This window comes from Cololabis saira, chromosome 11 (genome assembly GCF_033807715.1).
Source record: "Cololabis saira isolate AMF1-May2022 chromosome 11, fColSai1.1, whole genome shotgun sequence".
Taxonomy (NCBI): Eukaryota; Metazoa; Chordata; class Actinopteri; order Beloniformes; family Belonidae; genus Cololabis; species Cololabis saira.
In genome coordinates, this window is record NC_084597.1 from 21,436,583 (window position 1) to 21,453,838 (window position 17,256).

A 17,256-nucleotide genomic window follows, 5' to 3' on the forward strand; every position below is an offset into this window, starting at 1 on the left:
ATATTTTCAAACGCGATATGGTACGAGACAATATCGTTTATTAAATTTTTTTTTATTTATTTATTTATTTTTTTTTTTATTTTTTTTTTTTACGATTTTGATATAGCTTATTTTGTGACAAATTGACTTGAACGTTTTATTTGAGATTTGCAGCACAATGTAACTTTCAGCTTTTGTTGAGTTTGGCGGCTGGACAAAAGCGGTAGTGCTTTACCAGTAATTTGGAAGGGTTCCTACAGTACCATCCACCTCAAAGTTACATAGTGCTAGTGAAGGCGATACAGACCCCTCAGACCATGACAGAGGTGTCATTAAACCTGTTGTAAATTGATGTACGATCACAATGACTCTGGAAATATTATATTAAGGTGGAAAAGTTACATTGTGCTGCTTTAATTGCACAGGGTATTTTAATTGAATTGTTATGCAGGAAAGGGATATTTGTTTTATTTTATTCAAGAAGCATTTTTATTCTATATATGCAGGCAGTTTATATTTATTTCATTTGTTTTATACATTTTGATTTTGTGCAGACCTCTGTTAATAAAGTTTCCTGTGTGACATTTGGCACGAGGCTTTGTATTAAAACGAGACTGTTTTTTTAAGGGTTTGCCTCAGAAAAAAATGAAGCTAACAGAGATGCTATGCTATAATGCTTTGGGGAATTATGGCACAAAAAAAATATCGATATATATCGAGTATCGCCATTCAGCTAGAAAATATCGAGATATGACTTTTGGTCCATATCGCCCAGCCCTATGGACGCGTGAAACAAACACAGGATACGCGTGCCGGCCATGATGCGGTCGCGTACGCGTTGTGAACAGCAAGTATATTCGCCCCTTAATAGACACTGAACCCCCACTAGTGGAAACCCACTTTAGGTGAAGAAATAATAAAGCAGGTTCAGTGACTCTGGAGACAAAACTTAAGATACACTACAGGCAACCTGAAAACCGCAAAACATCACATGAGGGGGCGGCACAGAAGGTTAGCAGACCTGGGCATTTCCGGAAGCATCTCAAAAATTGAAGAGAAGAAGAAAAGTTTACAATCAACATGGCTTTAAGTGAATCGAGGAGACATTTAGAGGGCATTTTATGTTGAATATGATCATATACTCGTAGTATTGGTGGGTTTTGTTGCAGTTGCAGAGATGAGGAACGCTCCCCTTGATTTTCTAAAAGCCACATTGATTGGTGAACTCTTCTTTTCCTAATTTTAAGGCAACTCTGAACCAGGTTCTGGTGCTGGACGGGTTCGAGACCCAGTCCGGAGCTGGCTCAACTTTGGGAAGTTTTAAGAGCTGGTTTGTTTCTCCATACACACAGAGCACATCACCACATCGTTACAACTCTTACGGCATTGTCCGGACCGGCCTTTAGTGGACTCTGAAGTTCTGAGGAGGACCAACAGGGACACAGAACATGGTGTCTTAGTATTACTAGTGTGTATTTACAAAGGCTGTCACATGTCGTGTGTCCTGACCACTAGGGGCCTGCTCCATGATGACCGAAGGCTCAGAGGCTGAACAATAAACATATTCTGAACCTCCTTCCAGCATTTTTCCTTCCAAAACAATACTTTCTTTAAAATGTCTCAGTTCTGGAGTCCTGGATTTTTTTTGGAGATGATAACACTTTTATCTTAACAGATGCAGGCGGGGGAAAAAAGTATTTTCACAGTTTTAATGATGCTTTTAAAAAAATGAAAATATGATGGACTTTCAAAGGCCTCAGTCCAAAGTGGGCAGTTTTCCACCCTCGCTATGATTTTCACTTAATAAGAAATTCTGATGAGTCCCTTTCTTCAAAGCTTTGTAATTAGAGTGGAAAAAAAAAAAGAAAATCACACCAGTGGGTCCAACGATCCCGCAAAGTGATTAGAAAACAATCAGCAGCCTGAAGATACACAATGACAACTTTTTTGGAGTTTTTTGGAGTTGTAAAATCAAACAGATTCCTCCACAAACCTGTGTTCAAAGGCGTGTAGATGGAGGACCATAACCTCCTAAACTGAGTGATTACAGTCTAGTGAAGCAGATTCAGCTAAAACGTGGTGTTTCAGGAGCTCCACTGACAGCTGAAGCAAGTATGACACTATTAGGAGGTTCAGCTACCAGATGCATGCATGCAAACACACCCAATACTCCTTCTCTTTCTGGTATTCCCATCATGGCACAGACGTGCCTGTGTCTCTCCCTCTTTCAGCTCCCCCTCTTTTATTTCTCCCCCTCTCACTCTATTAGGTAACAGAAACCCTGACTTCAGGCGCCTGCTCTGTATTTCTCTGTGAAGTCCGGTGCTGGTACTTAGACAGCACAGCGTTTCTGGAGATGTGCTCACGTCGCACTCGTCCGCTCTTGTCCGCTCTTTTCTTTCTACCCAGACTGAAACACATCCAGTTGAAAAGCGCATCACCTTTGGCAGGAGTAGATGGAATCGACGTACATTTGCTGAGAATGTATAAACAATTACGACAGACTAAAACAGTTGGGTGAATCTCAAAAGGCGAAGATTAAAGACGAGCTCTGGCGTTTACTCCTCTGGTCTAATCCCTCTGACGTGATTACATTTTAGGTGCCAGTTCCTCTTTTAGAAGTTTTAAAAAAAAAATGACTCAAGCAGGATTTTAGAAAGCAGAAGTGTTACGACTGTACTCAGATCCTGTGGGTAAGTACCCCCTACTCCTTTGAAAGAGTTCAAGAGGGCCAGGGACCAGAAGGGTAGAGGAGCTCCAGCTGCCCCTGCCTGTGATGGATAATTGAGAGGATGGAAGGTGAAGTTAGTTAGTGTCATAGTTTAGCATGAGCTGATACAAGCTAAAGCAGCTAGCTTGTGGTAGCTGAGGTGGACAAGACCAAATCAGGTAATGGGAGCCAGTTTTTGATGATGTCAGATCCTGCCAATGTGGCCTCGACCGGAGCTCCAAAGTTTTCCAATTTTATCATGCCTTTGCATGCCACCACGTTGGTGGGAACTGATGACGCTAAACCACTGTTAGAACAAAAACGATGGGGGGGGCACGAGGGTCTGGAACACATCCACCGTGGTTCACTTACCAGCAATTAGCTTCTTCTAACTTTTGCTAACCAAACTTCATTCTGACCAACTCCACCCAAGCATCTTCATTTCACTCATTGCCACAAAAACCCTATCTGGAACAAGAACCATCAGAGCTGAAATGAGGACCAGTGGAGCTCGTCTGGGGCCCTAGTAAGGTTTGTTGAATTGTGACCGTCCTCAACCCTTAAGCAACGGGCTAAGGGGAGATCTGCTAGTCCTCATTTCAGCTCAGTGATCCAGTTACGGGCGGACCCAGATTCTGCAAGACGTAGAAGCTGATGGAGTGAAGGTAATCTGCTTCAGGCTGCTCTGCCGAGCTTCACCTTCGGACTCATCTGGACCAACTAAAGCCAGCTGAAGTGGTCCCTTAGTACAGTTAACAACAATCCATACTACCTTTAAGATAAGAACAGTGATGCTCTGTTCAGTGTTTAGTCACAGCTAAATACAGTAGCCACCCCCTAGTGGTCCGTAGAGGAAATCTTTTGCAGACAGGCTACAACAAAGGTTGGATTTACTCTTCTAGATAACTCTCTCTCTCTCTCCCGTTGACTTGTTTCCATTGCTCTGACTACATCACCTTGTTCATTGCTCTGATAGTGTTCAAAGGCAGTTTGATAAGCTACCGTTGGATCGGGAGGCTCTAGGGCTGGGCGATATATCAAGATTTTAATATATATCGATATATTTTCAAACACGATATGGTACGAGACAATATCGTTTATATCGATTTAAAAAAATAAATAAAAAATAAAAAAAAATTTACTTTTTTTTTTTTTTTACATTTTTTTTTTTTTTTATGATTTTGATATAGCTTATTTTGTGACAAATTGACCTGAATGTTTTATTTGAGATTTGCACAAATGTTTTGTTATTTGCACAACTGTCAACCTCAGTGGAAAAGTTGCAAAAAAAAGAAAAGTTGGAAAAGCTGCCTGTTACTGTCTACATTGTATTAATTACACAGTGTATTTTAATTTAATTGTTATGCAGGAAAGGGATATTTGTTTTATTTAATTCAAGAAGCATTTTTATTCTATATATGCAGGCAGTTTATTTTTATTTCATTTGTTTTATACATGTTGATATTGTGCAGACCTCTGTTAATAAAGGAACCTGTGTGACATTTGGCACGAGGCTTTGTATTAAAACTGACAGTTTTTTTAAGGGTTTGCCTCAGAAAAAAATGAAGCTAACAGAGATGCTATGCTATAATGCTTTGGGGGAAACCCCAATTATGGCACAGAAAAAATATAGAGATATCGAGTATCGCCATTTAGCTAGAAAATATCGAGATATGACTTTTGGTCCATATCGCCCAGCCCTAGGAGGCTCTATGGATTATTTTCAGATCCATTCTAGATGTGGGTCTGGTCTATAAGGCTAGGCTTCAGGAGCACTCCCCAGAAACTCATCACTAATAAAATAACATAACTGTTGTGACCACTAAAAGGGGACTGTCACAGTGAACAGTTGCCGTGCATTGTAATAGGCTCCAGACACAAACCACCTATAAAGTTGTTGGATGGAAAAGAAAAAAGAACTCTGCATCCACTGTGACGCGTGGAGTGTTGCACTGACTGAATAATGACCTTGGCTTATCTTTCATTCATGTGCCAATGGGCTCATTTAAATAAATAAACAATTTAAAGGGAGTATGTTTCCCTCCAGCACACTGGCAGAAACAAAGTAAAGCGCGCGCACATATGCATGAATATGGAAGCGTGTGTCGTTTAGGGACACAACTTGCTCTGCCAGTGCATTTCTTCACTGGGGAAGGTACGGCCAGGGTGCATTGGTGGAAAAGAGAATATCACAAATAACTGCATCTCTTTCTGAAAATATGAAACGATCTGTATTCAAGGCAGCAAGTTAAAGTATTTCTCCATCAGTGAAAAGAGCCACTTTGGCACACTTGAAGAGGGTGCAGAAAAAAAAAGCTCCACTGCATGAAGACAAAGCCCTGTGGACACACACTTTAAACACATTCACAGATTTAAAAAGAAAAAAAAAAGAGTCATTACAGACGGATGAAGTGAAGCCGGGCTGATGTTACACATCTGTTCTGGTTCAGAGACTGTAAAAGTGTAGTAGAGGAGCTACAGCGAGACTGGGTGGTGATCTGTGACAGTAACATCTCACTAAAACGACGTTCACACTCATACACAAAAGAAAAGCAAAACAGAGGAGGAGGAGGAGGAGGAGGGACGCTATCTGTGGGGGTTACGTGGAGTCACACATGGTCCTCCTCGTGTCTACATTCTGCTATGTGAAAGAAAAACAGCTATACTTTTCCTCTCTGGGGAGCAGTAAAAGGAAGAGAGAGAGAGAATAACATCGTCCCTGGGACCGATTAGAGCTCAGCGAGAGACAGTATCTCTGCAAACAGACATGGTGACAGGCGTGAAATAAACTGTGAAGTCCATCAGGAGGACAGAAACAGGGAAAACATGTCCCGAGGATATTGGAGTCGTACAGCTCCATCAACATGACGAGCTCCTACTGGAGAGCAGTCCTCTCAGTTTAGAGGTGCACCCCGCATTAATATCCTGGTGGACCACCTTTAGCGGGGATTACGTCATGTATGCAGCGTGGCTCTGATTCACTAGACTTATGCAACATTTATTTCCATCCACGGTTGCATATATTTTTCTCCAGGACTGGATCCCAGTCAGATGAGTTAACCAAGACCAAGACCATCAAAGTGATGGACACCACAGCAGCTGGGATACAAGACTAACACAAGCCCCAAGGAGCGCCATCCGTCCAGGAGAAGAAGGCTGGAAGGCGACATCAAGACAAACCTTCGACTGAGAGAGAAAGTAAACTAGCCGAAGCAGAAAGGTGCCATGAAGACAGATCTGAAGAAACATAACTTGAGGCTCTGGAGATTGCAGACAAAGACGAGCTTGAGCTCGAGCTACCTGGATGAGAACGAACTTTGAGAATAAACAGGCTGTCCACTGAACCATCTAACATGAACTCTCAGGATGAGAACAGAGGTGCCTTCAGCTGAGACCAAGTAACCAAAGAGCATGAGAGAAACACTCGCCGGCTTCTGGACTCCAGTCACGGAAGGTCAACTTTATACGATGCGGGATAAATGTTAGGGACGTAGATGTTTGCTCCAAGATCATCCAGAAGGTTTGAATGATGAGAGTGGTGACGATAAGTCATGAGATGTCTGCGGAGGAACGACTAACGGTCCCGGTGAGCGTAGAAACTGAAGTGTGATACGTTACGTGATTTTAACATTTTATTCGTATTTCCAAGATATTAAAAAACAGAATGATGGGGAAACCCAGTGGTCAGTTGAGAAACTGCACTATTCTGTATTTCTGGGTTTTGAAACCAGATTTGGGGAATAAATAACGTGTAAAGACGCTGTAGTGGTTGTATGAAAGTGCTATAAAGGTTTCAGGCTCTGTCTGAACTGTCGGCCGTACCGTGTCCTCCGTCAGAGCATCGTCAAGGATGGGGAAGTCAGAGGTTTTGACTAAATGTGTTTTGGTCGTTCAGTTACACGGGTGGCTGAAGAAATAGCAGGTGACATTCCAGCCTGTAAAATATGCCGATAAGAAGATGATGGCGTGCTGCTCCGGGACATTTACACCCTGCTGTTTGACTGCAAAGGAAGATTTATAAATATAAACTCGCATCAGTCTGACTAAGAAGATTAAAGGAAATGATGTCCATGTCATTAAAACGACTGGATTCGTCATGAAAAGAGAATACTCTGCACCGGTCAACATGCATGCATCTTTTGTTTGAGGGCTTTCATCAGAAGATCCCACAGATCCCAGCTGCTGACCACGCGGGAGCCTGCAGAGCGGCTCTCCTCTGGATTATGAATGAATGTGGTGATTATTTGAAGGATATATTTGAACAATGTGTGCGAGTGAGGCTTTGTGCAACGAGGGGTTTCAGATGGTGGGCTGAGTCTTAAACCAGAAGCAGGAGAGCAGCTTTAAGCAGCTTAGCGGCATTGTGAGTAAACACATTACAGCTGATGTGCTGCTGGTCTGACTGAGCGGAGCAGAATCTGAAATGTTTCGTGAACTCCCACCGGGTGAAACAGTAACACCCATGAGGCAGAGGAAGACAGTAAAACTGCTCATTATATACGCTGAAAAATAGAAGATGAAGTCGACCAGCAGCAGAGCTCCGGAGCCCTGAAACCAACATGAACTCGAGCTTCCTGAGCGGTACCGGGAACCCACTCATCCGGGTCATATTCAACACCTGACATATAAATATAGCTACATGCAATAACTCAGACATCACTGAAGTCTGATCATAAAACCCTCTCACGCTTTCCTCTGAACCTGAACGCCATCATAATCTCTAGGAACATTTTTTTCCCCCCGAAGGAAAACTTGCAGGTTGCAATAAAAACTCACAGACAGTCGCGATTTACCACTGTGCAAAAGTTAGTACCTCCTCTTTCAATCCGACAATTGTTTATTTTTGTGTATAAACAATAAAAATCATGGACAAACACAGCTTCAACTGAACAGGTGCAGCTGCAGCAGGTGTGCAGACCTCCAGAACAACCAGCTCGCTGGTCTGGAGCATTAAAGGGAAAGTTTCGTTTTTTACAACCTGGACTTTATTTCTGGCATTTTTTATGGTCGTATACTCACCCAGAAAAGTTTGGTGTCATTTGGAGTCCTTCGGAAGATATTAGGAGTTTTGTGCGAGCCGCTTCTCCATATAATGGTAGCGAATGGGGGCACAGCGGGACACAGATGATGCAGCATCTAAATAACACATGATTGCCGCGAAACTCGTTCATTTCTTTTATGAATCACTAGATCTGCTTCCAGGACTTGTTGTCTACATCCGGGGCTGTGTTTGTAACAAGGAAATCAGTTTGTAAACAAGACCTCTGAACTCATGACGGAGTTCGCTACTGTTAGTTTACTGTTAGTTATTTGAAACATGTCTGAATATTTGTCAAATTCTGAGGTTGTGGACGACGACTTTGAATATGATGGACGTCCTTACCGTTTTGTACCGTTTTGTACCGTTTTGTACCGTTTTGTACCGTTTTGTCTGTCCGGGATGCGCGCACAGAGATGACGTCATGCAGGTCAGAGGTCTTGTTTACAAACTGATTTCCTTGTTACACACACAGCCCCGGATGTAGACAACAGGTCCTGGAAGATGCCCAGAAGCAGATGTAGTGATTCATAAAAGAAATGAACGAGTTTCGCGGCAATAATGTGTTATTTAGACGCTGCATCGTCTGTGTCCCGCTGTGCCCCCATTCGCTACCATTATATGGAGAAGCGGCTCGCACAAAACTCCTAATATCTTCCGAAGGACTCCAAATGACACCAAACACCTCTGGGTGAGTATACGACCATAGAAAATGCCAGAAATAAGGTCCAGGTTGTAAAAAACGAAACTTTCCCCTTAAGCGTCAAGGAGGAAAGACATCAGCGCTGACCTTAAAGAAGCAACTGATGCTGCACATCAATCTGGAGTTGAACTCTACCTTCTGCAGCGAGAAAGATTACTCACAAGACAGCAGAAGAACTCGCGATCCTTAAAGAAAAATAAGAAAAACCCTGAAAACTGAAACCTCCCCGAGCACATCAGGTGCTGAGGGGCTGTGACTGTGAAAAGAATCAAGATGTTTTAACACTCCAGTCAAGGTGCAGACATCTAAGGAAAGTTTCAACACTTAAATGATAAAGATTTAAATCGGTCTTCATGGTTTGTAAAAGAGTTTACGGTCTGTATAAATATACAGGACTGTCTCAGAAAATTTTGAATATTGTGATGAAGTCCTTTATCTTCTGTAATGCAAAACTGTCATACATTCTGGATTCATTAAAAATCAACTGAATTATTGCAAGCCTTTTATTATTTTAATATTGCTGATCATGGCTTACAGCTTAAGAAAACTCAAATATCCTATCTCAAAAAATTAAAATATTCTGGGAATATATTCTGGGAATCTATCTTTTTTTTTTTTAAATTGCATTACAGAAAATAAAGGACTTTATCACAATATTCTAATTTTCTGAGACAGTCCTGTTTGGGGCAAAAAAATATTTAGTTGGCCACCAATTGTGCAAGTTCTTCCACTTAAAAAGATGAGAGAGGCCTGTAATTTTCATCATAGGTTCACTTCAACTATGAGAGACAGAATGGGGGGAAAGAATCCAGAAAATCACATTGTAGGATTTTTACTGAATTAATTGGTAAATTCTTCTGTAAAATAAGTATTTGGTAATCTACAAACCAACAAGATTTCTGGCTCCTCGGTCCTCCACTTGTTACCTGTATTAATGGCACCTGTTTTAACTGGTTATCAGTATAAAAGACACCTGTCCACAACCTCAAACAGTCACACTCCAAACTCCACTATGGCCAAGACCAAAGAGCTGTCAAAGGACGTGAGAAACAACATTGTAGACCTGCACCAGGCTGGGAAGACTGAATCTGCAAAAGGAAAGCAGCTTAGTGTGAAGAAATCAACTGTGGGAGCAATTATTAGTTATTATTATCAGAGTGTCCCCCTGCTGAAGCAAAATACCAGCAACAGTGTGTGAATACCTTGTGAAGACTTACAGCAAACGTTTGACCTCTGTCATTACCAACAAAGGGTATATAACAAAGTATTGAGATGAACTTTTGTTATTGACCAAATACTTATTTTCCACTATAATTTTCAAATAAATTCCTTAAAAATCAGACAATGTGATTTTCTGTATTATTTCATTTTGTGTCTCATAGTTGAGATATATCTGTGATGAAAATTACAGGCCTCTCTTATCTTTTTAAGTGGGAGAACTTGCACAACTGGTGTCTGACTAAATACTTTTTTGCCCCACTGTACACTCTCGTTACAGGATGCAGCGCTTTGTTTTTATAACTGAACACCAATCAGCGCATTAGGGTCAGAGTGGAGGTTCGTTGCAGAGGATGCTTCGACACGCAGCAGGTCCGAAAATCAAACCTGTGACCTTCCAGCTGGAGGACTGGAGGATCCACTCGACACCCAGAGACACTATATGGGTCAAGGAGGGAGAAACTGCCATAAATCAGACACTAATGAGGACAAATATGAGTGCGCCGTGCACACCTGCTCATTACGTATCAAACTCTAGAGTCTAGTGGACATGAAACTGAGGCTATCGCAGAGACATAAAAGCAGACGTAGAAGCCACATCACCACTTTTCATCGCTCCTCCGTCACTTGGCCACCGTTTTCACTCCCCCCCTTCCCTCATTAATACCACAGTGGCAAAAAATCAGTCTGTTTTTAAATTGGCAAAAATATTCTCCATCCTTTTCATTTCTGTTTTTTAAACCTCACTCCGTTTTTTTTTCTTTCTACAAAAGGAGTGTCGTTCTTTACATGAGACGATCCGGTAAGCTGTGTGTACTCTGTGTGTGTTGGTCCGTGTCTGCACGCTTACATCGGGCCTAATTTGTGGCACGAGGTGCTGAGCAGACAGGGAATATCGATTTCATGGCATCGGGCGTTTGATTCAAATTAATACATTGTGGCTCCGTAGCTTCAAAATAAAAGCACCAAAAGACAAAAACCTTTTCTATGAGCTTTTATCAACACCCATACTTGTTTAAAGTTGTTAAAGACAAGTATTTTAAACATGTGCAACAGCCACAGGGGGACAACTGCAGCTGGAGTTCTACGACCATAAAAACACCAAATGACCCACTGAGCATGTTTCTCAGGCTTTCGTCACCCTACGAACATCTCCAGGCAGCCCAGCATGAAATTTAAGTGAGACGTCAGGTCCGCATGGAGTCTTCACAGAGCGAGCTGTGTGTCTCTTCTTCAAAGTTAATGCCAGCTAAAAGCACAATTCTCCAACTCTGTCACTTTAAACAACGCCATCAGCTCCATCTGCGGAGACGAGGCTTTACTTTGGTAACATGAAAGTTTTGAGTCTTCCATCCAGGGTGAGGATATGTTCAGCACCTTCAAGATTTAAAAGACTTGAGTTACCGGATGTAAGATCTAAACTTCCTTTATTACCTGGCTGCTACAATTTGAAGCAACGCTCTTCTGACGGAGTCTTCTGAACCTTCTGATGTTTCAGCGACACGTATTTGTAAATGGGACCTTCTCCACTGATACACTGAAGACTGGATTGTGGTCCAGCCTGGATCCCTTTGGTGAGAACAGGTATCTCGCTATGATGACACACCAACAATGATACTGTTGCCTAGCTACAGAAAGGTGACTGGCATCATGGCAGAGATGCTGAAGAAACCAAAGAGGATCCGAACATCTGAAACGAGTGCCTCCAAAGCTAAAACCAGGACTATCAAGCTCCACTGAAACCGCTGTTGCTCGGTTTGGTTGGACTTGTTGCAGTCAGACAAGCCTTACAGTGATTTTGGACCCAACCCCTAGAGGTCGGTTGAGGAACTCAAATGACTCAACCCAGAGGTTAGCGTTATATGTTAGTATCTGACGTTTTATAGATTGGTAGATGAAAAACCTGAATGACACATGCGACTTAGCATACGCATATGCACCCGGATAATAGACTTTTAGTTCTGGAGACCACTTTTTGTGGTCTTGGTCTTGTCTCGGCCTCGACAGTCTTTGGTCTTGGTCTTGTGGCGGTCTCAGGTGTCTCGGTCTCGTCATATCTCAATTGAGATGCTGTTGCACATATCAAGGTGACAGAATCTTGTGATCACCAGTTCTTCGCCTTGTTAATGTTTTGTAAACTATTTGTATTCTGCATTTGATTTGATGTTTTGGTGCATCTGCATGTGTGCCAGTATTTAATTAAAGTGTTGTGATTAAAATGGCCTTGTTTGAATAAATATATGGCATCATTGGCCTTTGCATAATATTTGCATATTGTTGTGATTGATTAAGCATTAGGTCTATTTTAGTGATGCTCATATACCGTGTTATGTGGCTACTATAATGGTAAATAATGCAATTTCAAGTCGATAATCGTGTGCATCGTTAATATTTAAAATTCACGCTTCATTTACAAATTAAGTAAAATTTAAAATCAGTCAAATGTACTATTCATTAGACTTTTCTGAAGTGGAAGGTGGTGTTGGAGACTTGTTTTGTTATGACTTTGGCACTAGTTAGTAGTCAGTAATCATCAAATAGTGTAGAAATAGCTGTAGTGCAATTGCCACACATATTTGATCTCAGCTAATTGATGAAAAACTTTTATAGTGAGTTCACACATAACACATCCACTGTCTCTGTGTTATTGTGCTGCAGTTGAATACAACCTCATATGTAAACTAAGCAGCTGAACCCAGGATGGTACTTATGTTCTACAACTCACACAAGATGAAAAAATAACTAGGTTTTTTTTGGTCTCTGTCTCGGTCTTGAGCTGAACTAGTCTTGGTCTTGACTTGGTCTTGTCTTGGTCTTGATACTCTTGGGTCTTGGTAGTGTCTTGGTCTCAGTTTAGGCGGTCTTGACTACAAGTCTACCGGATAGTCTGGAGGACTTGATTCGATTGGGCCAGGATTGTCGAAAGATTTCACACCTCCCTTTGGCTTGGTTCATTTTCGCATAGACAACGTCGCACAGTTGCAACCGCTGGTCGCTTGGGGGGCGGGGGGGGGGATTTCTCAAAACGAGCACCGACCCAGAAGAAAAACGCACTTAAAAGCAAACGAAGACTCAACCTTGTTTTACAGGTGGATCAAAGTTTGCTTGTTTGAATCCTGCCAGAGTTCAGATGAGCTTTCACACCTGGTCAACCGAAGCGTAACATCCAAGGAAACAGACTCTGGTCTGTTTAAAGTGTACCAAAGAGCTCTGGTCTGAAAGTGACCTTAATGTGCCAAGATGACCAATTTGGAAACTATCTCCAGAATCTCTATTTCGGACAGGAACAGGAAAATCAATCTTTGGACAACAATGGTGAGATGTTTTGGAGAGGATTTCTGGAGACACGTGAACCCAAACATATGACGGCTAAAGAGATTGTTTCTGTTTCTTTTCAGGTTTTTTGGTGTTCCATCACATTTACTTTGGTCTGGTGATTAATACAATTAATTGTTCCCACCCGCTGTAATCTCACCTTTATTTTGATGCCACATTCATTCAAATACACCTTGTAGCTGCTGAGAAATTTAAGTCCTCTTAAAGCACGGAAACTAGACACATTTGATGCTTGTATTTGGTATAAACTCACAACTGATTTAATAAATTATCTGAAACGAAAACATCTGAATTATGCCTAATTACATCCAATTAACAGGGTCAGAGAGGATGAATGCGAGTTTCCTCGCCTCATCGCTGCCATAAGCGCCCAACAGCTGACGGCTCTGGCCTTATCGGTCCGCTGGAGGAGACGGAAACTTCTCCAACTGGGAGCTCTCCAGTCTTTACAGCTGGATCAACCACTTCAAGATCAGGGCCCAGATTCCTTCCAGGGGACACGCCACCGCCTGTGATCTCTGAGCCAGAAACAAATTTGGTTAGGCTTTGAATCCCTTGACAGTTCACGCTGCCCACTACACAGACAGAGGAGGTTTTAATATATCAGCAACCGCCTTGTCTAAACATTCTTCCCTGCACGCTGAGGAGCACTGATCTTACGGGGAGAGAGGCATTCACGCAGCAAAACACGCAGCTCGTTCACGCAGCTCAACCTTCACCTGGGTTCCACCTCGTTTCCAGGACATTTCCCAAGAAAGATGAGCACCATTCATTATGTTTATCAGGTTTCAGATGCCCCGATTATTATTTACAAATAAAATAAATAAAGTAAAATAAAGGTGAAGGGTTCTGTGTTTGCTGCTCAGGGCTGATACCGGTACCAGTACTCAGTGACCAGCATTGATACCAGTATCGGGAATTGGTTTCATACTGAGGACGTGTACTTTTACTCACAGTTTTTGATACTCCACCATCACAAACCACATTCCAGCGTAAAACTCCACTCCGCTCATGTAATCACGAGTTTCTGAGACAAATCAAAATCAGTTTTGATGACTCTCGAGCCGTATCTGCTAAAAAGGGATTACCGAGCGCCATGCTGAGGGAACACTCACTTTCTCTTGGCTCCTATTGGATCATTCCTGGAGTCACGTGGGTTTATGAACTACTCTTTGAAGACTGTAAAGGATCCACAGAGGTATCAGCCAAATCTGTCAAACCCTTCCTGAGATATGGCCTTGCTCAAACACGAACAGACTTCACCACAATGGGGCACGCGGCACACACACCGAAGAGGTCAACACCTTTATTTTTGTTCCCTTTTTACTACGATACACCACGTTGATGCTTTAAGTAAACTCCATCATATGTGCGTTGGTGTGATGAACTAAATTCATCAAGAGTTGGTCAGGTGATGTTACAAAATGGAGGATCAGACAAAATAACATCTGCAATTAGGAAAAGCTGTGATGAGAGTTACCTAAATTTACTCATTTAGTTGGTGAAAATGACAAAGTGTAAAAAAATAAATAAATAAATGAAGAGTGGAGTCCCTGTTGATAAATACATTTGATTATGAAGCAGTTTTAAGCCTGAAAAAGTATGAATGCAGCACCAGACATCATGCATCTTCACGTGTGCAAGACCGATCATTACACAGGTTTTGTTATCTATTATATTCCCAAGTTTTATTGATCCTCTGCTTTGGCTCTGACCTTTGTTACACTTCTGATTCTCCTTACAGGCTGCCAGTTTTCTGGCAGTGCATTAAAGCTTTCAGGGACTTTATTCAGTTATGTGGACTTTTTTTTTATCTCCTGCATAATCCTCTAATAATCCTTCACAGACATGTTGCAGCAGTGTTTTTTTTTTCTGAAATAGGGGCTATTAACGGATTAGTGTTCATAAAGTGTCCGTGACTGCGCCGTTTATCCCTGTCACACATTCTGCTGCAACTTCGCAGCAGATCCGACCAGATATCCACGGTTCACTCACCTTCTTCCGCGGCTGCCATTTCATCATATTTGTTATCCAGATGTGCGAGGCGTCAAAGTGTCAGAGGAGCCGGTGCGGAGCGGCAGACGCATGTCAAAGCTGCGTCCGGCGCCTCGTGTGAAGGACCCGCTGGACGGGGGAGCGGTGTGAATAAATGAGTTATAATCCGGTTATAATGAGGCTGGAGAGCGGAGCGCGACGTCCTGTCATCCAGCCGCCGGGTCGAGCCCAGCATCGTCCGTGCGCTCCGACAGCTCCTCCTGCGAGGCTGCGAGGACGCGACTGAGGAGAGATCCGAGAGGAGGAGAGGGAAACCCGACACCGACACACCCTCCTCTCTCTCTCTCACTCACACACACACACACACACACACACACACACACACACACACACACACACACACACACACACACACACACACACACACACACACACACACACACACACACACCCCAAACTCTAGTTGTAAAGGTTGTAGAATGTAGAACAGCTATTTATGTTCAATACTCAACGAACACATTTGTAATTTATCTTACATAATTTTAGTGAGAGTATTTTAAAAACTAATAAATACTATTAAAATAAATTATAACAAAAAGAAAATCTTGTGCAAATTTGAATGTTGCCAATTCAGTGTAGGGGGAGTTTCTTTAATAGGTTAATAGGTAACGTTTGTCTGTGATGACGTCCCTCTCAGCAGGAGGTCTTCCTGTTAGAATCCTGCATCATGCATCCATCCATCCATTGATCTTTTCATTTATCCATTTCTCCATCCATCATCCATCTCTTCATGCATCCATCCATGCATCCAGCCTTCCATCCTTCCATCTCTTCATCCATCTGTCTGTCCATCCATAACTTCATCCATCCATCCATCTCGTCATCTATGCAACCGTTCATATATCAATTCATTCATCCATCAATCCATCCATCCTTCCTCACTTATTTCTGGAATCTGTGGATCTATTTTAACAACAGTTTTATTTATTGAAATAAGATTATTGTTTTACTTCTATAATTATTTCTGATCAGTTATCCTGCTTCAATAACTCAGATGTTTGGCTTAAATATGAGAGGTTGTCATGACTATAGCCTGTTTTTCTCGTGAAGTGTAGATTCCGACATGGTCATGGATCGTCCAATGGGTAAGGAATCTCTCCCTGTAGTTTGGCAAAAAGGGAGCCCCAAAACAGCATCTCCTATATGGCCCCCAGAAAAACTCAAAACGGCACTGACGTATGTCGATAACTTATGTGGCACATTTGCAGGAACGATATTAATATGAGTCCAACAATCTGTACAAAGAAAGATCTTCGAAGAAGTTTTAAGAAGAAAGATGAGACCAAAGGGGAAAGGGTTGGTCTTCATGTTCAAAGCCACTGTTTGGAGGAAACCAGCAGAACCACCTCAGACCCACTGTCAAGCACGGCGGTGGAGGATGATGGTCTGGACTTGGACAACTGTGAGTCATAGAGTGAACCATGAACTCCTCTGTAGGCCAGAGTCTTCTAGAGACACATGTGAGGATGTTTGATGGAGAAAGATTAGCTGAAACTGGGTCATGTGACACAAAATTATCCCAAACACAGCAGCAGATCCACATCAGAATGGTGAAAAATATAAAAATGCAGGTTCTGGAACGACCTGGTCAAAGTCCAGTACTGAACCAAATTGAAAAGCTGTAGTGGACCTTGAGAAACCTGTATAGATGTGAATGTTCAAAAACCTTACTAAACTGAAGCAACCTTGGCAAGACGAATGGACCAGAATCCCTCCAGAACCAGGAGACACGGATGAAGTCAGACAGGAAACATCTACTGAGGGGGGGCATTAATAGATTTTATGTTTGTATTTGTTTTATGTAAAGCACTTTGTGCTGCATTCTATGTATGAAAGGTGCTTTATAAATAAAGTTTGATTTGATTTGATTGTCTGCGACAGAGCCGCAAAACTTTGCACCAGTGACGGACAGCCAGCGTGACAGGTGTCGGCCTCAGTGCGAGCGCGTTTGTGACTGAGGCAGAAGACTCTGGAAGCCGAGAGGCCAGGATAAACGTGTTGTTTTATTCCTCATGCTCCCATCCCAGTCAGACAACATGACGGACACCTGCACACCGGAGGAAGACTCACAGACGAAAACAACCTGACAGACTCTCAGAGGACGTGTCGGAAAAATAATCACAGTCACAATTCCCAAGCGCACGCAGCACACAGCTCAAACTCACTCGCACAACAGGACTGGAAGCAGCGCGAGAAGTTTGTTGGTACGTTGATGCA

The 17,256-nt window shown here is 42.3% G+C and overlaps 1 protein-coding gene across 2 annotated transcripts in view; it reads right to left on the reverse strand.

Moving 5' to 3' along the window:
- ttc28 (tetratricopeptide repeat domain 28) overlaps positions 1 to 17,256 on the reverse strand; it is a 145,375-nt gene that overhangs the window by 101,064 nt on the left and 27,055 nt on the right. The window contains exon 1 of one of the 2 annotated variants that reach the window (XM_061733979.1): positions 14,980 to 15,205. The exons of the other annotated variant lie outside the window; for it this stretch is intronic. Within the exon in view, the coding sequence (XP_061589963.1) occupies positions 14,980 to 15,006 (27 nt within the window). The 5' untranslated portion in view covers positions 15,007 to 15,205. Of the gene's footprint in view, positions 1 to 14,979; positions 15,206 to 17,256 lie in introns of those variants that run through there. 2 annotated transcript variants of the gene reach the window in all.